The sequence below is a fragment of the Heloderma suspectum genome, chromosome 1 (genome assembly GCF_057233095.1).
Source record: "Heloderma suspectum isolate Gila_16-S chromosome 1, 16-S_ref, whole genome shotgun sequence".
Lineage (NCBI taxonomy): Eukaryota > Metazoa > Chordata > Lepidosauria > Squamata > Helodermatidae > Heloderma > Heloderma suspectum.
The window spans coordinates 186,264,286-186,289,004 of record NC_139458.1 but is presented as its reverse complement, the minus strand read 5'-3'; the positions used below and the strand labels follow the sequence as shown (position 1 = coordinate 186,289,004).

The following is a 24,719-nucleotide window of genomic DNA, read 5'->3' as shown; positions in this document are numbered from 1 at the left end:
TCACCTTTCTTAACTTTGGCAGTACCATGCCCCTTGTTTGGAATGAAACTACACTGAGAAAATTTTACCTACACTTTTCTTATACATTGCATATTGGCATTTGTTGTTTTTCCTCTCTGTTAAAGATGGCAATAACACAAAACCCATTGAGAATGGAGAACATGGTTGCACACATCAAAACAAAGTTATTTCAAATGAATTTCCTGCTAATTGTATATGTAAACTGACCTTCAAAAATGCTTTAGCAAGAGAAGCTTAATTGTTTTTCAAAGTTCCCTATGTAGACTCATAGAATAGTAGGGTTGGAAGGGGCCTACAAGGCCATCGAGCCCAACCCCCTGCTCAGTGCAGGAATCCAAGTCAGAGCATCCCTGACAGGTGGCTGTCCAGCCTTGTCTTGAATGCCTCCAGTGTGGGACAGCCCACCACCTCCCTAGGTAATTGGTTCCATTGTAGATAGACATATCTATCATAAGTTTACATTCGCCAGTAGTCTGCAGGTTCCATTATTTTACCCTGTTAGAGATACTGGGAAGAACTCAGTGGTGTTTAGCGGCTGGTGCTAGCGCTATTTACGTTGCACAGGAAACCGCTGCACGCAAGGTCTACTGATGTTGCGCAAGTGTTGGTTTCTGCCAGCGCAGTGGGAATAGTGCTAGTGACTAGACACCCTTGGATTCTTCCCGCTGTCCCTACCATTTTACAGTATGGGAAATGCCATGCCCTTTGCGGTTATTTGTTGCCCTGTGCTGTGACAGGAGAAAGCATATATCTGAGTTAATATATAACTTGTACCATTCACAGGAACAAGACAAGACAATGATCTACATAATGCATCCCATACTAATAGCGAATTCATTCTCCAAGTGCCGACCCTTATTTAGGTGGCACCATCTGCACACAAGAGGAAGGTATCAGCAGTCTTGGGGGAATCCCATGGTTTGCAGAAGTACAAAAAAAAAAAAAGAAGTAATGTTAGGGAGGGGAAACCAAAGAGCCCGAAAATGGCTGAGCTTGGTCAGTAGCCACAGAATGCTGACTGTTGGGACAGAAAAGGGGCGGGTGAATGGAGTATTCTGGAAAAAAGCATGGCTGGCTGGCTGAAACCCTGTACAGGAGCGCTCCATACCTCAATATTTGGTTGCAGGCCCCACTTGTATAATCCAATACTGTTTTCATAATAAGCCACTTTTCTAGGAACTACCATTTGATTTTAAAATGGCTACTTCCCATGCTATTATCACATCAGTCACAGGATGTCACACATGGAACAGAATGCATGTATTTTGGGTTCTTCACCAGCAGCCTACACCAGCAGCCAGAATTGGAAGGAGATGGAAAGGGATTGTTTCAAGTATTGCTTGCCTTGTATAGTGCTGAGGAGGAGGAGGAGGAGGAGGAGGAGGAGGAAGAAGAGTTGCTGCCCAAACAAAACACAATCAAATTACCTGCCTGGCAGCCACAGTATCTAACTTTAAAAACAGCTGTGCCCCCTGTGCCTCTGGGAACAGCACAGCCTGTCCTTCAGTGCCAGGCAGCAAGTGATACACATGCCAATCTTTGCAAGCCTTCCCAGAGGGTAGAAAGGAGTCTTTTCAATTCCACAGCAGGAATTCAAATCAAGTGGACAGAGAACACATTACGTGTACCTTGTAATGTGTGAATCAGCCCATAGGAATGCTTTTGAAACCCTTCAATGTTTTTTCTTGAACAGAGTTTTGAGAAGCCACATTCTTCTCTGTGACAGTGTACCCTCTTTCTGCACTGGGTATGACTGGAGAAGTTTCCAGTCACTCCTGCTACAGAGAAGAAGTAGAATTACTTTCTCTCCAACGAGGCAACCCTCCAGATGCGTTGGACTTCAATTCCCATCAGCCCCAGCCAATCTAGCCAATGGTCAGGAATGCTGGGAGTTGTAGGCCAACACATCCCAAAGACAGCACGTTGGGGAAGGCTGCTGTATACCATCTCTGTTTCTCACCATGGCAACCAAAGTCTGATGCAATATTTAGGTCTCTTGGCTGATGGGGCCTAACTAAACATTATATGCAAATGCGCATAACAACACCCTTACAACTTTTTAAAAAGCTGCTTTGAGAGGGTGTGGTTTAGTGTGGAAACACAAGAGGCAAAAGAGGGTGCTTAACCCTTTCCCTGCCTCCAATGTTTGTGTTTCAAATCGCATTCCCTGAATGGTTCCAAACAGAAGTTTGTGAGAGGAAATATGAGCTTGTCACCTCTTATGGGGAAATGCAGCTGGGGTGGGGCAGTTTGGAGCAGAGAAGCAGGAGTGAGAGAAAGGGTTAAGCACTTCCCCACCACTTCTCTGCTCTACATATTAACCCCTCCCAATTCAAAGCAGATTTCCCCTCAAAATGACTTATGTTCTGTGAAATATATTTGGTGTAATGCTTAGGCTCTTACCTATATTTCTCAACATCAGCCTCAGAGAAACATTTCCCTATATCCAGGTCAACTTTCAGTGAAAGTTGCTGGTATCTTTCTCACACAAATTGTTCAAATTAGAAACACAGGAAGCAGCCTTGTACCAGGTCAGATGATTTGTCCAGTAGGCCAATGGCCTCTACTCTGACTAGCACTATTCCCCAAGGTCTCAGTCAGATGTTTTTCACATCACTTGCTACCCAGTCCTTTTAACTGGAGACACCAGGGATTGAACTCAGGACCTTCTTCATGCAAAGCATGTTCTTTGCCCCCTCCCCCCCAGAAACGAAGCTGAGAGTTTTCCAGTTCTGCTGTGATCCCTATTTAACTGGAGACACCTGGGATTGAACCCCCGGGCCCTCTGCATGCAAAGCAGGTGCCCTGTCACTAAGTGAAAGGCTTTCCCTGGTTTAACTCAGCTTAAATTGGTATTTTAAAAAGAGTTAATCTTGGTGCAGAATAGCTGGATTTGAATGGGGCAGAGGTGATGAGCTAGGGCAGTCTTCCCCAACCTGGTGCCCCCTTGGATGATTTGGACTTCAAAGCCCATCAGCATAGCCAATGGTCAGGAATGATGGGAGTTGTAGTATAGAGCATCTGGAGGGCACCAAGTTGGGGGAAAGTGCAGCCATGTTTAGACACATACTCCTCACCTGACAACACCCATCAGCATTATTTAGTGTTTTCCAAAAGGGTAACTAATATGGTACAATACTGCACTTTGGAGCTCCTGAAAGACTAACAAACATTGTTGCGTTATGAGTTAGGCCATCTGGATCCTGGTCAGAGAGAGCTCTTTCATCAGATGTCTGGATGCAACCTAACATACAGCACAGTGAAGCCAGTGATCAGAAGCGAGTGTGTTTAAGCGCCTTTTGTTTTGGCTGGACATTATTTCTGTCAGACGCAAATATTGACATGAAAGTTAGCCACAGTAAAATAGGTGTCAGCTGTGAAAATATTGTTTTAATTACCTGCTTGAATATGAATAGCAGCATCAGTTCTTCTGTTCTTCATATCCTTGAACTTCCTGCATGCATCATATCCTCTCCAGGCTAAAAATACAAAGCCATGTGTTGTGAATTACATTCACTTAAAGGAAAAGTGAACAGAGTCAGAAATGTGCCATAGTTTTGATCCACAACCCTCCTTCCCCGTCCCACCCAAGCGCTATCTCAGACAGTTCAGTCAAAGGCTGGCTCATGACTGCCATCTGTCGAAGCAGTTCCATGGATCTTCAAACGCTTTATCCAGCTTTCGCTTGCAGCTGGTGCACTTTGATTAAGTTGTCCACCTCCCTCACAGGGAAGAGAAGCAGTGGCCATTGCTTGTTTGCATGTGCGGAGTGGTTTGGATATACGCAAATTCAGAATAACCCACTGAGCCTTTCGGAGCATCAGCTAACCCATTTTTTTTTTAAAGGTCAGCTTAGTGCCAAACCTTCTATCTTGCCCACTCTCCCTAGTCAAAACAAGTAGTCAAGGCTCTGGTCTCACTATGGAATGGTGTGATGGGAAGGGCCATGGATGCAATCCCAAGCGCCCACTCTGGTGCTGTGGAGCCCATAATTCACCTTGGTTTACAGAAGATCTACGGGCAATGAAACAGGCTGGACAACAGCTAGAGTGCAGGTGGCGCAGGTCTTGGAGCGAATATGTTTGATGATTAGCAAAGACTCTTTGTTGTGCCTATTATGCGGCAGTGAGGATGGCAAAAAAATCTTACTATACATTTACTATTTCATCCTCGAAATGTCGCCCAGCAGAATTGTTCCAAGTGGTGAAGGGCCTGCTGGGATCTTGCTCAGGCTCAGACAAACTGGAATTGGAACCCTCGGTCATCTGCTGTGATAAATTTGCTAGGCACTTCGAGGAGAAAGTCGCTCATATTCGCTCCAAACTTGACGCCACAGTTATCGCAGAGTCTGGGGAGGTGTCCGGTGTTCCGTCTGGTTTTGTTTCCTGGGATCAGTTTCAGCTGTTGCAGCCTGATGATGTGGAGAAGACGCTTGAATCAGTCCGGCCCACCACATGTAAGCCTGCCCCTTGCCCAACTTGGCTTATATGATCCAGCAGGGCTGGACTGGCTGGGTGGGTCCAGGGAGCAGTAAATGCTCCGCTCTGTCAGGGGGTGGTTCCTGCCGCCTTGAGAGAGGCTGTAGTGCGCCCTCTCCTGAAGAGGCCCTCCCTGGACCCAGCAGTGTGTGAGAACTATCGCCCCATTGCCAATATCCCCTTTTGGGGCAAGGTACCTGAGCGTGTGGTGGCTGGGCAGCTTCAGACGTCCTTGGAGGAAACTGATTATCTGGACCCATTTCAGTCTGGTTTCAGGCCAGGGTATGGCACTGAAACGGCCTTGGTTGCTCTGACTGACGAACTCCTCTGGGTGAGAGACAGGGGGCGTGCTACCCTGCTGATCTTCCTGGATCTCTCAGCGGCTTTTGACACGAATGATCATGGTGTCTTACTGGATCAGCATTGCAGGACGGGAGCTGGGGGGCCTGTGCGACAGTGGTTCTGCTCCTACCTGCAGGGCTGATTCCAGAGAGTGGTATTGGGGGATTCCTGTTCTACCCCATGGCTTTTAAGCTGTGGGGTGCCACAGGGTTCTATTCTATCGCCCATGCTGTTCAACATCTATATGAAGCTGTTGGGAGAGGTCATTAGGAGTTTGGGGGTGGCATGTCACCAGTACGCTGATGATACTCAGCTCTATTTCTCCTTGTCGGAGTCGGCTGAGGCAGTGAAGGTGCTGGACCAGTGCCTGGAGGCTATAATGGGCTGGATGAGGGCCAATAAACCGAAGCTAAATCCTGACAAGACGAAAGCTCTGTGGATTGGTGATTCCCGAGTCTGGGAATTGGGTAAGCGACCTGTCCGGGACGGGGTTGCACTCCCCCTGAAGGAGCAGGTATGTAGCTTGGGAGTACTGGTCCATCCTTGTCACTGGAGCCCCAGGTGGACTCTGTGGCCTGGAGTACTTGGGGCCAGCTTTGGCTGATCCGCCAGCTACGGCCCTTCCTGGACAGTAATAAACTAGCCACAGTAGTACACGTGCTGGTAACTTCCCGATTAGACTACTGCAATGCACTTTACATGGGGCTGCCCTTGAAGACGACTCGGAAGTTGCAGCTAGTGCAGCTAGACTGCTGACCGGAACACCCCATAAAAACCATATAACTCTGGTTTTAAAGGAATTGCACTGTCTGCCAATACGCTCCCGGTCAGAATTTAAGGTTTTGGTGATGACATTTAAAGTCCTAAGCAGCTTGGGACCTCGATGTTTGAGGAAGCGCCTCTCCCTGTATGCCTGCCCGAGAACTGAGATCTGTTGGAGGGATCCTCCTCTGTGTCCCACCAGTACAAGACATACACTGTGGTGGGACGTGGGAGAGGGCTTTCTCTGCTGTGGCATCCTGGTTGTGGAATGCCCTCCCTTTGCAGGCCCGATTGGCGCAGACATTGGTCTCGTTTCAGCACCAAGTAAAAACATGGCTTTTTATCAGAGCCTTTGAGGGCTAAATGCATTCCCTAGCACATTGTTTTAACTGTTTTATTGTTTTAGATTTTAATTGGGTTTAGCTTGTTTAATAGTTTAATATGTTTTTAGGTGTTTAAATTATTTATTGTTTTATACTGTTTACATTGATTTTATCTGTATGCTGCTCTGAGATCTTAATGATATAGAGCGGGATAGAAATGTAATAAATAAGTAAATAAATAAATAAATAAATAAATAGATAGCTTTAATAGGAGAAATGTGTCAACTACAGCTTGAGACAACAAAGGACAGGGCAGACCATGTGAGTGCCATTTCAGAGGCTCTCTAATACATTTCCAGCCCGTGAGATCTGCATTATGCCATGAACCACCCAACTCCCATCTGTCTGCACTGCGCTTAAGGACAGATATGGCACCGACACAATGAAAACCATTCAAGAGCACTATCGATTGTAGCATGCCCTATGTTCCTGTTTAAACAGGAATGCTTTGTCACCAAATCATTCCTCCCAGCTCAGCCAAAGAGGAAATATGACAAATGTGCAGAGCAGAGAGAGGCTAAGGCAGGGTTGACTACCAGATGGCCCTCAGGCCCCCGCCAGCCCTCCTCACCTCAGGTTGGAAGTGATGTATACCTCTCTCACTGCTTTCAATCCAGCAAGCACCCTCTCAAGTGCAGAAGGAGACCACCCAGGAGACCACCCTGGAGGGAACCAGGCCCTTTCACCCTGGGAAGGGTACCTGCCCTATCAGAAGCAGGAAGCTCTGCGGGCACAGTTTTTGGCCAGAGCTCCACTGTTCACCAGCGCTGGCCAAGGCCAACTAAAAAGTGGCATACTTCTCTAACTGCATTTTCCCCAGTGTAAAATGAAAATGAAAAGAACTCTTAAAGGCCAGGGTGGCCATTTAGGTAAAGAGGAAATGCTTCACCCTCAAAGAGGATGTGGATTTGCATAAAACTTGCATATGCTAAATTACATACACAGAGGCAAATTTAGACATAATTATTACAGTTAAAGTAGAAATACGATAATCTCACCCTCATGGTCAAGAGACCTGTGAGTCTGCTCAGTGTGCTGTCCAAGTGCTAACTTTTGATGGGCAACTTCAAGGCCCCTGCTTATGGTTCTTTGGATAGAATCCAAGGGGTTGCTTATGCTCTTGCTGATTCCTTTCCACCCTGACAATTCCCTTCCAGAAGCAGTGGATCCCACCAATTCCATTGCACAAGCGAGACCACTGCTTATGCAACAGAGATTTAGCACTTCCAAAATGAGTGGAAACGTTCATTTCTGGATCAAGACAGGTCAGCAGAGCTTCCTTACATGAGCTCCACTGACATTCCCCATTCCAGAAACAAGCATTTCCACTCATTTCGGGTTGCCCCCAGAAGTGCTAAATTCCCATGTGCAAGTGGTAGAGGCCGCTTATGCAATGGAATCAGCAGGGCACAGAAGAATCGGGGGGGGGGGCGCATAAGCACACCACTGGATACTGCCCTTTATCTTTAAACTAGGGATGGTGCAGGCATCCAGGAATGGGGGGGGGGTCCGATGGACTCCCCCTCGCTCGCCCCTCTGGACCCTGCTCACCAAGCTGCCTTGGCCACCCACTCCTGCTTTCCACATGAGCTGCTGGAGGGCTCAACAAGTAGCCCTCGTGTTGCACCCATCCCTGTAGAGAGCCATGATCATGCACAAAATGACACTTCTCTGATGCATGTGTAACTGCACCGTATCAGGGCTGCAGACTTTGCTTTTTCACGGACAAGTGGCCACAACAGAAAAAAGGGAGTGGGAGCTATAACGCTCTGATAGTTTGCTGGAATGGGGTGAAATTGCCCTCAGGTGGGGTGCCCCCAGGGTGACCCTCCAAGTACTGTACTGGATAACTGTGCAGTTCTGTTTTTCATGGAAAGTGAGCATTTTCCCTCCTATCCTCCCATTTTCCCCTATTCAGCAGTTACCTCTTTTCCTCTTTTTTCTTTTGCTTTGCACTTTTGTGCATTTTTGAATGTGCACATTTTCAGAGTTGCGAACAGGGATTTTCCCCTCTACTCTTTACTTTGCCATTACAGAAATGTGCATTAGAACTTTATCTCAGTAGCAATCTGGGAACCAGGATCACGTGATCATGGGAGGCTGACATTGACAGCAGGGAAGCCTGTCACTGCGAGAAGGAAGAAATGGCCAGAAAAGGTGAAAGGGGATGGGAGCTATAACTCCCTAACTGCTTGCTGGAATGGGGTGAAATTGTGCTGGCAGGGTGCTCTCATGGGGAGCCTTCAGATGCTGTACTGGATAATTGTGGATTTTAGCTTCTTCACTGAAAAGTGAGCAGTTCTCCCCCTATTTCCCTATTCTCTGCTATTTCGCACATAATTGCGGCTTGGCTTGCTACTGGGAGAGGTAGCCCCACAGCACTTGTCGGCCACTCACCGAGGCCGAGGCAGCTCAGCGAGCAACCCACAGGTGTGGACAGAGCTGAGACCATCCATCCCTACTTTAAACTGGACTTCAATGGGCAGCCCTTCAAATAGAGGATGTCTTCAAATAGGAGGCTGTCCCCTGATGGCCTTCAAACAGAGGACTGTCCTCTGTAATGTAGGACACATGGTCACCTTATTAGAGGCTTCTGCAGTGCCTTTTTCATGTGGTGAGACTATATTGTCTACCATATCCTATAAAACATCTGAAAGGTAACACTTCCTGGGGCAGGGTATGTTGTTATCTCATTATATGACAGAGCATTCATTGGGCCACGTCAACATGTGGAAATGGCAGCCAGTTTGTTGGGACTTTCTCATGTCAAAACATCAGGATCAGGTCTCAGTTGGACACTCTAACAGGCCCCACAGTTATCCTTCTGCATGCAAAACTGAAGCAATACGCAACTCTAGTAATAAGGCCGCCAGATACTGAAATCATTTGGGATGCAGATGTGGATAATTTTTTTCTTAAGAAAAAGAAAAGCAAAAGACAGTTACATTTCTACTGTGTGCTTCAGAGCCTTGAAGAGACACTTAACAACAATGCCCTTCCTTTGTTTACAGGCAAAGCCTATAAAAATGTTTAAGCAAAGACATTAGCGATTACAAAGTTGATAAGTTAGCAATGAATCTCTGTAATGCTGGCATCAGTTAACCAGAAAGAAAGAATCCACCACATGTTATGAAGATTCCGCATCCAGCTATTAAGTAAATGAATAGGCCATTTGTATGCAATTTAACAGCTTGAAACTCTATGTCTATGATATAGGGGAACTCAGAGCACTTACCTGACTGAATAGCAATGGCACTGTTTGTTCTTTCCTCTTTGAGTTTCTTGTATCTCCGAGCTCCAAGCCATCCTTTGGTATAAGCCTGCAGGATCACCACCCTGCCTATAACTTCACGCAGAAACAGGTTCAACTGTTCGACATGATAATACTTCAAGAAAACCTGAAATGAAACGACAGGGTCAAATGTTACTTGACACACCAGCACAACGCAAGAGTTCAGGAAGGCTGGAGACTGACAGGAAAGGGCCACTGACGCTGTCTGTCGGAAATTGGGGGAGCTTTCCAAAGAGCATTGGGATGTTGCACTGTAAATGTAGCAGCTCTTTTACAGCGAGGAGGTGTTCTACTCCCTGGCTCAGTTTAGAGTTGGGCTCAGCAAACTGAGCAGTTTCTCCCCCAGCCTCGTTGGGAAAATAGCTCAGTTTTTCTGAGCTCGGTTCTGAGCCCAGTTCAGACCGCATCATACTCCAGATGACATAACTGGGCAAATGAGAGGGACCAAATCCCACTCCCAACAGACCCTAAGCTGCTGCAGGGGCTTCTCTTGCAGCTGCGGCCTCTCCTGTGGGGCAGCGCTGCAGGAAGGGAGATCTCTTCCTCCCTGGTACCCAGAATGCTGCTGCAGCAGCATCCTAGGGATCCAGGAAAACGTTTCCAGGACACCTGACACCCTCAGAATGCTAGGTGCTCTGGGGAAAGTGCATTTCTCAGGCCCCCTGGTGCATTGGATGTGGCCACAGAGGCATTCCAAGTGCCAGGGAGGGAGGGTGAACAAGAGGGCCTCCCTCCAGCCCTCCCTGCTGTTGCCACAATCAGTCAGGTAAGTGGAGGGGTGGGACTGGGAGGAGAGCTCTTTTCCAGCTCAGGTTGTCATTTGAGCTGGAGAAGGCCCATCAATGGAATGGCACCCAGTTCAGAATGCAGGTGGCATGATGGCAAGCATGCCAAATACATATTCTGAACTGGGTCGTAATTATGAGTTTTGGAGACACCCCTTGTTCTTTTTTTAAAAAAGTGTTCCTGTGACCTCATACACAAAAGGCGAGTTAACTGAATAGGATACAAAGTGATAATTTATCATTATGTGTATAGAACTATTTGGTAAGCCAGACAAGTTGGAGGCTTGCACCTCAGAATGCTCTACGACATCAAAATAATCCTCTGCCCATGGAAAGCTGGCACTAGCACATTGGGAGGATGGGTGAGCCCAGCCCGTTCCCTTATGTGCTTGTTTTCTATGCGATGCCCAGGATCTGGTACATAATGCAAGTTCAGGAAAACTGGCCCCAGTGCTGTCAGATTCAACATGTATGTCCAGAAGGTTCCACACAGTCACATTTAACTTCAAAAAGGAAACTTCTCAAAGATGAGAGGATTAGTTAGGAGGAAGACAAACGGGTGAATCGGGAGAATCAGTTGTCTTCAGAATGCTTGGAGGTTATTTAAAACATGTTGCAATGTGCATGGGTCAGTCTTAGATGGTTTTACAAAGGGATTAGACAAATATACAATGGACAAGTCTCTCTATGGGTATTGGTCATGTTAGCAAAACAGAGCCTCCATGTTCAGAGGCAGTAGTCCTCTGAATGCCAGTTGCTGAAGGGACTGGGGAGTAGGGATGGCGGAGAATTCCGCCACGGATTTCAGTGAGGCCAAATGCACTGGCATTCGGTCCCCCGAAATCCGTGGCGGAACGGCCTCCCCCCCCACCCGCGGATTCCCCCGGGGACGAGGCTTACCTGGGGCTGATGTTCCGGACGGCAGCAGCTCTGGTGGCGGCAGCTGGTCTTTCGACTGGCTGCCGCGGTCGCCATTTGCATCCTGGTCTTTGCTGTGATAGGCTACATAAGTATTTACATAGCCTATCACGGCAAGCCAATTAAAAAAAACAAAAAGGGCGTACACAAATGGCAGCGGCTATGGCGGCCTCCATTTGCGTTCCCTATTTTTCACCGTTTTAGTCTACGTAAATATTTACGTAGGCTATTATGGCGAAAAAAAAGGGGAATGCAAATAGCGTAGTGGGCGCTATTTGCATTCCCCTTTTTTTCGCCGTAATAGCCTACGTAAATATTTACGTAGACTAAAACGGCAAAAAATAGGGAACGCAAATGGCGGCCACTGTAGCTGCCGCCATTTTCATACGCTGTTTTTTTTTTTTTAATTGGCTTGCCGTGATAGGCTACGTAAATACTTACGTAGCCTATCACGGCAGCCTGGCTGGACGCAAATAGCGGCCACTACAGCAGCCACCATTTGTGTCTGCACCAGCCAGTCCGTGACTGGAACTCCGGCTGCAGACGGCCCTGGCCAGCTGCTCCGCGGAGCCGCCGAGAGCGGAGCCAGCCAGGCAGGATTCCGGGGGGAGGACCGGATCGCCTCCCCCCCCTCGAGGATTCCAGGGGGAGGGACAGAGCGCCTCCCCCCCCCCACAAATCAATCCTCAAAAAGGTAAGTGACGTTCGTACATCCCTACTGGGGAGAAACACCAGGGAGTGTGGGGCAGGGGCGCTTTTGCTTTCATGTCCTGCTTCTGGGCTTCCCAGAGGCATCTGGTTGGCCTCTGTAGGAAACAGTATGACTAGCTAGGCCTTTGGGTTGATTCACAGTGTTACTGCAATTTTATATGCAGGCAGAATTTTTTACATGTGGGAGCAAACAATCATGTGATTTTGTTTATAAAGTCCACATCTTTTTTTTCCTGAACATTTGTAACAGCTCATAGAAATGATCCAGATGCTAAACAGGGTACATGGTACATTCTATACCACCTTATTAGATAAGGACTTGGAGGAGAACCACTTGTTTGAAAGCTCTTTCCTTCCCTGTTCACTCCTCCCTGCACATACAAAGTTAGCTGGTTAGGGATAGAAAACCAAGTCTTCCCAATGTGCTCATATTGCAGGTTTGACAAATTTGGGGGCTCATTAAAATACGCAGTGCCCTCATGGGCATTCTGAGATGGTACAATCCCATCAGGACTGGATCACATGTCATGCTTACCCTTTGAATCAGCTCTTGGCTTGTGACATTAAGCTCCACTAAGAATATAATACTTCAGCTTTCCCCGCCCCCCCCGCCCCCGGTACGGTTTTAATCACCAGCCATCACTCCACATGGCCAACGCTCTTGTTGGAATTTCCCTTCTTTCAAAGGCCCCTGCCCCAGAAGGCCTCCTTGCTTCTCAACATTCTGTAGTAAAAGGAGCAGGAGGTAGCATTCCTCAAGGATGCTGGTGCATTCCCAAGAGCTGGCACATTGGAGGGACTGCAATATACAGGGCTTCTTCACATTGAGCTTTTAGCCGGCTATTGAGATTGCTCACTCATGGAAGTTTGCAAGCCCTTTAGATGATGTCATGAACCTGCAGGGCATCTCCTCCACTTGTTGTTTATTCGTTCAGTCGCTTCCGACTCTTCGTGACTTCATGGACCAGCCCATGCCAGAGCTTCCAGTCGGCCGTCGCCACCCCCAGCTCCCCCAAGGTCGAGTCCGTCACCTCCAGAATATCATCCATCCATCTTGCCCTTGGTCGGCCCCTCTTCCTTTTGCCTTCCACTTTCCCTAGCATCAGCATCTTCTCCAGGGTATCCTGTCTTCTCATTACATGGCCATAATATAATATATTATAATATATTATAATAGTGTCTCCTCCACTAAATGACCCTTATTTCATTGTTTAAAAGATTGGAGGTAATGAGCTATTAAATTTCCCCACTTGTGTTCCACTTGAGTTGCCTCCATTAAAAAGGAAAAGCCGTGAGAAGAGGAGCTGGACCAATGAAACATATGGATGACTCAGATGTGGGGGAGAAGGAGGGGGAAAGAGGGAAAAAGAAGCACGTGTAAAGAGAGTCTGTCGTGATCCTGCATTTAAAAAGGAAGCAGAAAGCCCCCTTTTAAATGCAGGATTTTAGGCTGGGGTAGAGATGCACAATGCCGTTTTTGTGTGTGCAAGGGTGTATGTCCATGTCTTCCCAAAGGCTGTGGTGCTGGCCAGGAAGAAAATAGTTTCACATGCTGTGGAAATCTACCAGGAGAATAGTCAACTTTCCAACACAGAAAGGGTTCACAGATTCTTTTCGTTTTCTTTTACAGCTAGATATTATAAGGCTATCACATTGACTGCACTTCCTGCTCTAAGAGATGTGGAACAGAACGGATCCTACCTTTGTTCTCCCAAGAGCCCACTTGTCTAACTTGGCTTTTTGCAGGATAGCAATGCAGCTTTCTTTGCTGGGAAGAGGAGTCTCGTGTGCCTTGAAAGCAATGTAGTAATACCTACAGAAACAGAAAGGACAAAGACAGAGCAGGTGAGAATAAACATTCTTGTTTCCTGGGGCACAGAAGTAAGATACCTAGATTCAGAAAGTCCTGCAAATATTCTAGGCCAGAGTTATTGAACCTCAGGCCTGCAGGCCAAATATGGACCTCTGCAGGTCCCAATCCCCAGATGGCCCTACCCCTTCCCCTGTCGCATACCCTTTCCCTAACTGCCAATGGTTGGTGCTGTTCTGGCTTTTGCACATTTTCCCCCAGTTCTAAAAGTTTGAAATGCTTCTCCTATGGCTTAGTTACTGGCAGTAAGGCTTTAAGCTAAAATAGGCTGGTACATTTTGCATTTTTGGCCCCATTCATTTTGCCTTCAGTCCCGCCCACCATCAGAAGCCACCCGCCCCTGAGAGCTCTGAAACGGAACTCAGCCCTCGGGCTGAAAGAGGTTTGACAGCTCTGTTCTAGGCCATAACTTCACACACTAGAAGTTGGAGAAAGGCAACCTAAATCCCCTCATGCTTTCACTACCGCATGGAAGCAAATTTGAGCTCCTTGGAGGAAGGATGGGACACAAATCTGAAATAGTAATAATAATATAGGAGCCATACTTCCACAAAATAACTTGCCCAAATGGAACAACTTACAGGGATTCAATTTCCTCCAGCAATGCTGTAGTGCAAAATGTAAAACAGCCCTTCCTTGACTGACTGACTGATTGATTGATTGACTGATTGATTGATTGATTGATTGATTTCAGGGTTACCCCTCTCCGGAGGCTCAGAACATCTTAAAACAATCTATAACCACATATTACAAACAATAAAATTACAATAGAATACACACTAACACAATATCAGAGTAAAATGAGATTAAAATATATAAACCAACAACACAAGTAATGAGTTGCTTAAAACAAAACAAAACACTAGCATCAGTAGGTAAAACTAGCAGCAATTAAATACCAAGCATAAATATCAGTTAAAAACAGTTTGGAGTAAATAGGTCCTCATAGCTTGCTTTTTTAATTAAAAAAAACCTATGTAGATGCCATACATACCTGTCTGGGAGGAAATTCCATAGACATTGGCCACCACTAAAAAGGCCATGTCACTAGTGCTAAATCTAATACTTCTCAATACAAGGGCCTCAAGCAGAGCCTCAGAGGCCAATCTTAGGGCCCAGGCAGGTTTGTACTAGTACTGGTGGTGCTTCAAGCGAATTGGTCCAAAACCGTTTAGACTTTTAAAGGTTACCACCATTACTTTAAATTGGACCCAGGAATGAATTGGTAACCAACACAGCTGATACAAAATAGGCGATGGAGGTCTTCTGCATGCCAAAGGGCACCACTGACTTTAACCATATTTTTAACAACTCAACAGTATCCATAATGGGGAACTGCACTGGCTACCTATTCTCTACTGGGCCAGCTTCAAGGTTTTAGTACTAGTGAACAACGCCCTAAACAACTTGGGACCAGGATACCTGAGAGAGCGCCTTCCCCCTCACCAACCTGCCTGGTCACTGAGGTCATCAGAGGGCTTGCTCCTGGTGGTTCCACATGGACCTATGGCCCAATTGGAGTCCACCAGGAGAAGAGCCTTCAGTGTGGTGGCCCCCTTTCTTTGGAATTCCCTGCCCCTGGAGGTCAGGCAGGCACCAACCCTGTGTTGTTTCTGGTGCTTCCTGAAAACAGCACTGTTCCAGGAGGCCTTCCTTAATTGACCAGTCATGGTTTTTATTGGTATTCTGTTTTTAAAACAGCATTATTTTAATCTGATATTTTAATCTTTTTTTTTTTTATCCTTTTACTGTTTTATCTCTTGTGTTCAACTCTCCGAAATCTGTTCTAAATATGGAGTGGTATACAAATATTGTTAAACAAACAAACAAACAAACACTGGAAACAACAGAACCTGAATATAAATTTAAATTTCTGCACAGTGGGGAGACTAAAATAAATAAATAAATAAATAAATAATGAAGATTGTGTGCTACACGCTCACATCAGTTCCCTTAGCAACCCCACTTCCTCCTCACACTGTTGCAGCTGCACATTTTCTTGCCATGCCCTTCCAGCCCCAATTTGCATCACCACCACCCAAAGGGAGAGGGCCGTGCGGCTCCTTCTCCTTGCTCCTGCCACTGCTCACACTTGGAGGGGGCAGGCGAACAGACAGCAACAGCAAGGAGGAGCAGCAGCAGCATGGTTAGGAGGCGCTGGGGGTTGGCACTTGGCAATGAGGCACTGCTGGGATATGGGCCTTGTCAAATGCCCAGCAATCACACAGACACACACAGCTTATAGTGTTAAAAAACACACAGTTTATATTGGAAACTTATATACCTGCCTAGACCCTAAGATCACCTACAGCGGGTGCTTTTCCAGGAGCCTCCACCATAGGAAACGAGGTGGGTGGCTACTAAGAAGAGGGGCTTTTCTGTTGTGGCACCCTGGTTGTGGAATGAGCTCCCCAGAGAGGCTCAACTGACACCTACGTTGTGGCCTTTTCAGCACTAGGTGAAGACCTTCTTTTCTCATTTAAGGCATTTAAGTCTTTTAGGGTGCAATCCTATGCATGTTTAGACAGAAAAAAAGTCCTACAACTCCCAGCAAGCTCCAGCCACTACGCACCTTTAGTTTCTGTTGTTTTTAAATATGTTACTGTATTTAAAATCTTTGCACTGCTGCTAGGTTTCATTGGTTTTTATTTTTCACTTTGGTTTTTTAGTCTCTAGTCTTAAACTTTTAAACTTTTAAATTGTTATATTATATTTTATCATGTTGTATGTTATAGTTTTAATTGTTGTGAACCACCCAGACAGCTTCGGCTATTGGGTAGTATAGAAATGTAATAAACAAACAAATAAATCTATTCTAAAATATAACCAATAAAGAGCATTTCTCAACCCACTTATCAATTGATGACTCTTAAAATAACTTCTCAGAAATTCATAAAGCAATGTCCCAGATTTTGTTTGAACCATTCCAAGATTAGCAGCACTTGTGATTTTTTCCCCAAGCAGGGAGAGTTTGCTGGATCCTCCAAGCTGATTCCATCTGTATCCAGTTGCTAGCAGTCTCTCTAGCATATACTGACACTGAAAGATGGCTGAGACTGAGATTCTGTCAGTGCTGTGTCAAGGATACAATTAGTTTACACTAAAAACTACCGAGGGTTATGTGAGGGTTGTTTAACCCTCAAATAACCCACAGTGGCTGGGCTCGCACAACACGGCAATCCCCCCAATTGTCCCAATCAGGGGTTGCATATTCAAAATGTTGCCTGGCATGTGCCACCGCTCATTGTAGGTTAAACAACCCCTGATGAGCCCTGCATGTCACAAGAACTGGGTAACTGTGATCTGTAAGGAGGAAGCTGAAAGTGTAGGGTGAGGGGGAATATCTACAGGCAAGGAAGGGTTGGGGAAGAAGAAGAGGTCAAAGGTATAGGAAACCTTTAATTAAACTCTTTTATATTTGGAATAGGGATGAAACTTGATCATTTCCTAAAGGCACTGTTTTGAAATTTACTTTTGAGATTTATTTGAAATGTACTTGTAAACGTCTGTCACCACCTTCTCTATCCACTTCAAGTATTGAATGAAGTGTGTTGTTTTTGTTTTGCATACAAAGCTAATTTAAAAAATAGTTAAACTGCAACTCAACCGAAATAAAGCATTTTAAGTCCCAATTATGTCATGGGAGAGTTCAAAATATGCTTGATTCTCTTCCACCAAAATGAAAGGAACTTAAGGCTGAAATCCTAAATACACTTACTTGGGAGTAAGCCCCATTGGATGTAGTGGGATGTCTGAGTAAATACATATAGCATTGCACTGGAAACGTTTAACTTTGGCGGATCATGCCCACAACTTGTAAGGTGCCACAGATCTCTTTGGCTTTCTTGCTAGTCAAGAGTAAAATACTAATTTGAACTCATTCCTCTACACGTGCTACTATCATGTTTAGGTACAATTTCAACACATCTGCATAGCATACTGTACAAGCTAAATAACTTTATGTTGCAGCAATTTCCATCTCTATATTCTTCCACGAGATGGCATATAATTGCAATAAGATGGATTCTACATGGGGCAGTCAGTCCATGTTAGCCTGTAATAGACAGCATTTCAACTTTGTGTAGAAATATCACAAACTGTAGCCTCTGCATGAGTAAAGGGGTAATTTGTTTAGAAAGGGAGTGGGGGGACACTCATAGCTCCTGAAATACAAAGCTCCCCCTGGCCCCATACCCACTGTCCACATGCTTCCATAGACATCTGGGGGAAAGACATGGTCACACGCAGACCTCTCTGCAGAAATGCTTCCCTGGGTTCTAGAACCCTGATCACACAGGGTTCCAAGGTCTGGGGAAGCCCACCCACGTAGACGTCTATGTGGATTGGCTTCTCTGCCTCCATGGTCCATGCAAATATGTGGGTGGTACAAGCAGGACTTGAAGGATAGAATCATAGAAGGGGCCTACAAGGCCATCAAGTCCAACCCCCTGCTCAGTGCAGGAATCCAAGTCAGAGCATCCCTGACAGATGGCTGTCCAGCCTCGTCTTGAACGCCTCCAGTGTGGGAGAGCCCACCACTTCCCTAGGTAATTGGACTCACACTTCATCAGGGGCGGGGCTACAGGTGTGGCCCTGGAGATCCTTTCTACTCACTACCCCTTCACACAAGTAATGTGTGAAGAAGGCTTGCACTTTCATAACCTTTTGGCCCCAACACTGTTGACGTTTTTTTCTCTCCATGTGTGTGTTTATGTATATAAGCTTCCTAAATCATGCTTTTGATGAAATAGCCTCTAGTCCACGAAAGCTTATGCTACAATAAACATATTAGCTTTGAAGATGCCACAGAGCTCTTTGGGTTGTATCCCATGTTAGTCCTACTTACAGTAGGCCCACTGAAATGAATGGGACTTCAGTTAGACTAACATTAGATACAATCCTTTGTTATTTTTGCAATACGATAGTATGTCACCCAGCACCCAGCTATGAAGCTCTGTCTTTCCCTCCCTCCCTCGGGCTACAGTCCTCTTTCTGCATCAGGCTATAATCCACAAGGAACTTTATTTGGTAGAAGAACAATCAAACTTAAAATGAATCACCCAAAGCATAGAATTCCCTGGTTAGCATGAGACCTACTCTGAACAGCCATAGGATTAGCATGTTTTCATAAAAGGTAACATGAAAGGGAAAAGCTGGAAATTCCCCATGTGAAGGCAAAACAATTTTAAAAAGAAAGGAAGAAACAATAGCAGCTTATTGGGTGTTTTTCAGAATAAGAATGCAACAGACAATGACACGTTTATAACTGGGCCCTATGCATGTTAGTTAAACATAACTCCCACAGAGTTCAAGGGAGTGTAATTCCAAGTATTTGTGCATAGGATTGAAGTTTAAGAGAATAATAATTTGTGAATAGCGTGGCGTAACATTCCTTGTGGAGCAGAGCGGTGTCTGCAAGCCTCCCCCAACTCCCCCCACGAAAATATCTTCGCAGAACCACACTGGTCTATCCTCCACCCTCATCCACAGCTTTCTCTTTAGGCCAGGTAAAGAAGATTACCATCATCCCCAGCATCTTTACAGGCATCATGAGGGCAGCGTTCCTTCTGCCTTTCACTGGAGCTCTATACAGTGGAGACATCACAGATCTGAGTACTGCTTGCTCTTCATTGTGTCTGAATTTCACTCCTTCCTTCCATGACTATGGAGAGGAGGAGCCACCTGCTGTCTGATGCTGCGTAAATGGCCGATTGCCTCGCTCTGCCTAATGGTTAGGCTGGCTCTGAATAGAGGACTGTCCTCTATAAAGTCGGACACTGTGGCCCACTTCACATGTAACGAGAAGTCATTGTGGGCGAATTTCCCTGCTTGGCTTCTAGTTGTGGCCACCACTGCCATTTTGAATGTTTGGGGCATGGCAGGGGGGCACCGCAGCTTCTCATTACATGTGAACCTGGCAAGGGTGGGCTGTTGGGGTGGTTGACAAACCACCCACAAGCCTAAAACAGCCCATGGGTTCTGGGTGACTTCTCAACCACCCCAAGAACCCACCCTTGCTGGGTTCACATGAAACAAGAAGCTACAACATGCCCCCACCATGTCCTGAATATTCAAAATGGCAGCCATCACAACAACAAGAAATGCCACAGAGAAATTCACCCATAGTGGCTTCACCTTATGTGTGAACCAGGTCAAGGCCAACTTAACCAAACACTGAAAAAGTGCTGTAAGTATTAGTATTTAGCAGCTAGCATGAGCAATTCCATTACGACAGATGTCCTTTCTTTTCAAAGAACTTCATTGTTACATAGAACATAATCAATGTTCCTTATTTCCTGCCACTCCAATTCCAGAGATCTTGAAAGAACAGACACTGTAACTCCACAGTATCCTAATAATAATAATAATAATAATACAGATTTTTGAAAAATATTCTTTATTTTAGGAAGGTTAAATTAATTTCTTAAATAAATAACACCATCTCTGTTATCTAGAATGCTATTTAGAATATACTTTAACAAATAAGCATCAAGAAAAGAATACTTCAGAATAAACAGAAACAGTTAAAGGTAAAACAACACTTTGCTTGGATTTGAATACAACAATTTGTTACTGTATTCTCTTATACAAGAGAGTATAATAACAAATACATATTTTGCAGTCAACAGAGTATGGTTTTGATGGCACCAGCTTGCCTATAGTCCCAGTGCTAAGAATGCCACCCTAAGTTTCTTCCCCTCCCCCAAATCTTGAGGCTGTCACAGCTCGCAGTGGTTGCATTGCTTTTTCCCCACAAGAGTTGCATGAACTTGTCATGTAAATGTTCTCTTAACGTACTTGCTTGCATATGAATAGTGTAATTCAGCCCGAGGTAGGCACTCTGTTCTGTAATAAATGGCCCTTCTGAGAGATTTCATAAGCCAGGAAAATTTAAGCCAAGATCAAAGCTATGGGTCTTGTCTTGATGCACTTGTATGAGTCCCATTAGCATTAACAAATAAAGGGGGGGGGGGAATGCAAATCTGAGTGCCTCCACTTTCTCCAAAATGAAATAGGGAATAAGGACCTAATCAGTAACAAATCGACTGCTCCTGATAATAGGATTCTAGAGAAAACATCCTACTGTGTGTGTTTTTTTAATTTTCTGTATTTGCTGTTCCTACTTACAAAACTCATATTCATATTCTTACCATCTAGAATTGATCTCTTGGAGATGGGAGAAAGGAAGGAGAGAAAGACAGGCAGGCAGGCAGGCAGACGGACTGACAGAAGCAGTACTGCAATCACATAGCTGCGTTGAGCTGAATTCTACACATGCTCCCAGCTGCGTAAATGATGCTGAACTACGTAACAGGCACCAGATAAAATATATTAACGGTGCAATCCTATACATGTTTACTTGGAAGTAAGTCTCACTGGGCGGATTTGCACGATCACAGAGGGAAAATAAGCAATGGTGGCTTATTTTCCCTCCCTGCGTGTGCTGGTCACAATTATGCTCAGTTAGCATAATTACCCTCTCAGGGCGTGGGGTTGTTGTAAGGTCCAAACCCAGTGAGGATGACTAGCTGGGGTGGTTTGTACAAAGTTCAGAAAAAGTTACAGATAAGGATGAACAAACTCACACGTAAAATATGGAATCAGGCACAACTTGGCTCCCTCACCTTTAACCCTGCCCTGTAAGAATACCAAGCAAGAACTATGTGACTATAGTTTGGTGCCCAATCAAATTCATTTTTAAGGACAACAAAAAGACATTTCGGCTACTTCCATGGAGTTCCTCCTCTGCCAATATAAATACTCGAGAAGACCAAAATGATATATTTTCTTAGAAGAAAAGAATCCCCCAAACCTGCTGTTACATTGCCATCTAATAAAATCAAATTTATAGGTCTATAGAACTGCGGTACAAACTCGGCATTCAAGGTTAGTGCAGTGTATAATACCTAGCTAATTGAATCAATTTCCAGAGGGGTCTCTATGCTGCTGGAAAGTACTATTCTGCTAGTTTGTGTGTCCCCTCATGAGCAACATGGAAAGGTCAGCTAATCTGGAAAAACCAGGACAAAATGCACTTGAAAGTTTACTATCAGAACCCTCTATTGAAATGGACAAGGGAGTTTCCACACCCCCTATAAACTGGCATAGGGGCTCCTGAAATAGTTAAATGTCCAACTTTCTTCTAAATCCAAATATAAGCAGAGCAACACTATATCACCTATGGTCTGGCTATTGAAAGCCCTGAGATGTCAAGTGTCTTTAAGAAGAAATAGTTTAAACTTCACCTAAAGCCTAGACCCACCCACCCCCTGTCAAGCAGGAACAATACAATTCCTTTTCTTTTGTGTACCTAGAAATCACCATTCCAGGACCACCCTAGTCTTTGTAAACAAAGGCTATAACTGCCTCAGAACTCCTCAAGTCAGTCAATCTCTTACCATTGTAAAGAGCATGAAAAGACCAGCAGCCATCTTCAAGTGGAAACTGAAGCACCTTTACCTGAGGAGATGATAGGTCTTCCTTTATGGAACTCCACCTCTCCTTCCTATTCTTCCTTCAAGCCATGAAGACCCACAAACAGTATCATGCCACACCCGAATGGCCCAGTCTGTAATACTAAGCCAGGATTTGGTGTTACAGACATAAGCCTCTGTGAGCATGAACAAAGCCTTAGATCATGCTGTCCTGCTCCCATGGGGCCAGGAGGAGGACTTCAGTCCGATTTCCCCAATTCCTGGCTTGTCATTACGTACAAACTGGGAATCATGGTTTAAAACTCTAGTCAATCGCTGAAAAAAGCCAACAACAAATTCCAGATTGTTTTGCTGGCTCGTTTCTTGTATATACATACCTGCTAACTTAGAATAACCATGCATCTGATGAAGTAGACAACGTAAATTTATGCCATAATCAATTAAAATTCATTAGTCTTTAAGGTGCCACAGGACTCTTTTGTAATTAAATATTTTGGTTCCTCTGGGCTATTCTCTGCCCTGAAAGGGAAGAAATTCTTAATATTCTGTATTTGCAAAGGGACAGTGTATTTATCCTAAGATGCTAAACAAATGCGTTAGAAAAAATCTTGTTATGTCAGAAAAATGTCACTGAAATAGATGGTCTTGTAGTCTTGTTAAAGACTAACATGTTTATTCTGCACTGTAGTCCATGAAAACTTATACCAGAATAAATCTGTCAGTCTTCAAGATGCCACAAGACTCTTCGATGTTTTGGGTGTAATAGATGGCTACCCTGCAGAACCTGAAATAAATGTTTTCCCTACTTTGACGCATATACATCTGCACTACAACTTCATGTATCATGTCTTTCAGACATTCCTCTGCACTGCTATAGCAGACTTAGATGGATCAATGGGCCACAAGAAGGCTTGGAAATCAAACGGTCTGATTGGGAAGCTCTGAGTCATAAACTCAGATGGATGGGTTTCTCTGTGGTAAGAAAAAAATACACTCTGAACATGCTCAGAGGCACTCTGCCCATTTAAAAAACTGCATCTCATTTTTCAAGACTCAACCCTGGCATGGAAACCAGGTTCCAAGGCTGAGCCCAGACTCAAGTTTAATCCTAAATCTTGTACTTTTAACTATTTCAGGTTCACAAGCTAAGGAAGTAGTGCTAGTAGGCAAATTGCTAGCAATTATTTTAAGCCTTGTGCTTCAATGCAATAAACCACCTTTCAGGTCTGCCACATGAAGTCGTTCCATGCCACATGGAAACAAAAGACAGCCAAAGCATTAAACAAGACATGAGCTTTTATTTACCTCCCCCTGATAAACCTTGATCTGCTGTGTTTCCTGCCTTTGATTGCTTTGTTCTCATCTCCTCTGCTAAGAGTTTACAAAACAGCAGCTATTGAACAGGAAGATAAGAAGTGTACCTATTTGTTTAATAACATCAAGGGTAAAAAAAACTGCTGGTTCATCTATTTTGTTGTTAAGTTGCTCAAAAGGATCAAAATACCAATTAACTTGCTGGCTTAGAAAAATCTTTGATATCTCAGATTTACTGACATTTCGAAACTCTTGTTCATACTTGCCTAATGGCTTTTTTGATTAGGAACAAAGAAGTGCCAATCTGTTTAGCATTTGACCTGTTTTTCTCAAATGTTTTTATGTATTCAACTACTTAGTGCCTAAAAATACTTGACTACTCAGGGCTAAAACAATTAGATTCCCCACGCACGTACAAACACTTTCAATTTAATATTATTTTTTATGTATTTGCTACAAGGAGGCTTACAATGAAGACTAGAATGTGAAATACAAAACTGGCTAAAGTGAAAATAAAGTCACAGGCACTGAATCGCAACACTGATAAAACCACATTTCAATAGGCAGCCAGCCACTGAGAGCCATAGAGAGTCCAAGTAGGGCTTGAGTTCAAATCCCCACTCGGCCATGAAACTCTCTCTTTCTCTTGGGCCTCTCTCTCTCTCGCTCTGCCTCATCTACTTCATAAAGTTGTTGTGAGGATAAAATGAAGATAATGACAATATACATTACCTTGAGTTCCTTGGAGGAAAAATGGGATGTAAAAATACAAAATCGGGAGTACAGAACCTCTTTCAGCCCAAGGGCCAAATTCAATTTTGGAAAAGCTCTTGGGGGCCACATTCCAGTGGTGGGCAGAGCCAAAGGGAAAAGGGGCAGGGCAAAACCAAAAAATACCAGGGTATTGCAGCTTAAAGGAGCAACCCTATGGCCCCTAGACAGCGCCTGGAGCTCCACAGAATGGTGGGGATCTCCTCCTCACACCCATACACAGTCATCACTGACATGGGAAAGAGCCTGGAGCCACAGACTTCCCGACATCTGGGTGAAGAGGTGCCCTTCCCCACAGGGATGAAATCAGCTGGTGCTCCTGGAGGTAGAATGTTTCCAGAAAGGGGGAGTGGCATTTTCTCATATGGCCACTGCAGAACTTTTAAAGAACAGCAGTTTGGAGCAAAAGACCTTCATCAGTCACCACTACTTTCTTTTTAATTCTCTCTCTCTCACACACACACATTTAAATCCTACCTTCCCTCCAAGGAGATCAGCAGCATACATGATTTCTCCTAGCAAGAACACTGTTAGGTAGGTTAGGCAGAGAGATCATGACTGATCCCGTGTCACCCAGTGACCTTCATGACTGAGTGGCACTTTGAACCTGGGTCTCAGTTCTGTAGTGTGTGTGTGT

The 24,719-nt window shown here is 44.9% G+C and overlaps 1 protein-coding gene across 1 annotated transcript in view; it reads right to left on the bottom strand.

Annotated features, from left to right (window-relative positions):
* Window positions 1–24,719, bottom strand: part of MYO3B (myosin IIIB) — a 331,093-nt gene that overhangs the window by 122,874 nt on the left and 183,500 nt on the right. Inside the window, exons 23-25 of the mRNA XM_084805223.1 lie at window positions 13,394–13,505; window positions 9,222–9,384; window positions 3,420–3,500 (exon numbers count right to left, since the gene is read on the bottom strand). Coding sequence (XP_084661349.1) covers window positions 3,420–3,500; window positions 9,222–9,384; window positions 13,394–13,505 — 356 coding nt within the window. The remainder of the gene's footprint in view (window positions 1–3,419; window positions 3,501–9,221; window positions 9,385–13,393; window positions 13,506–24,719) is intronic.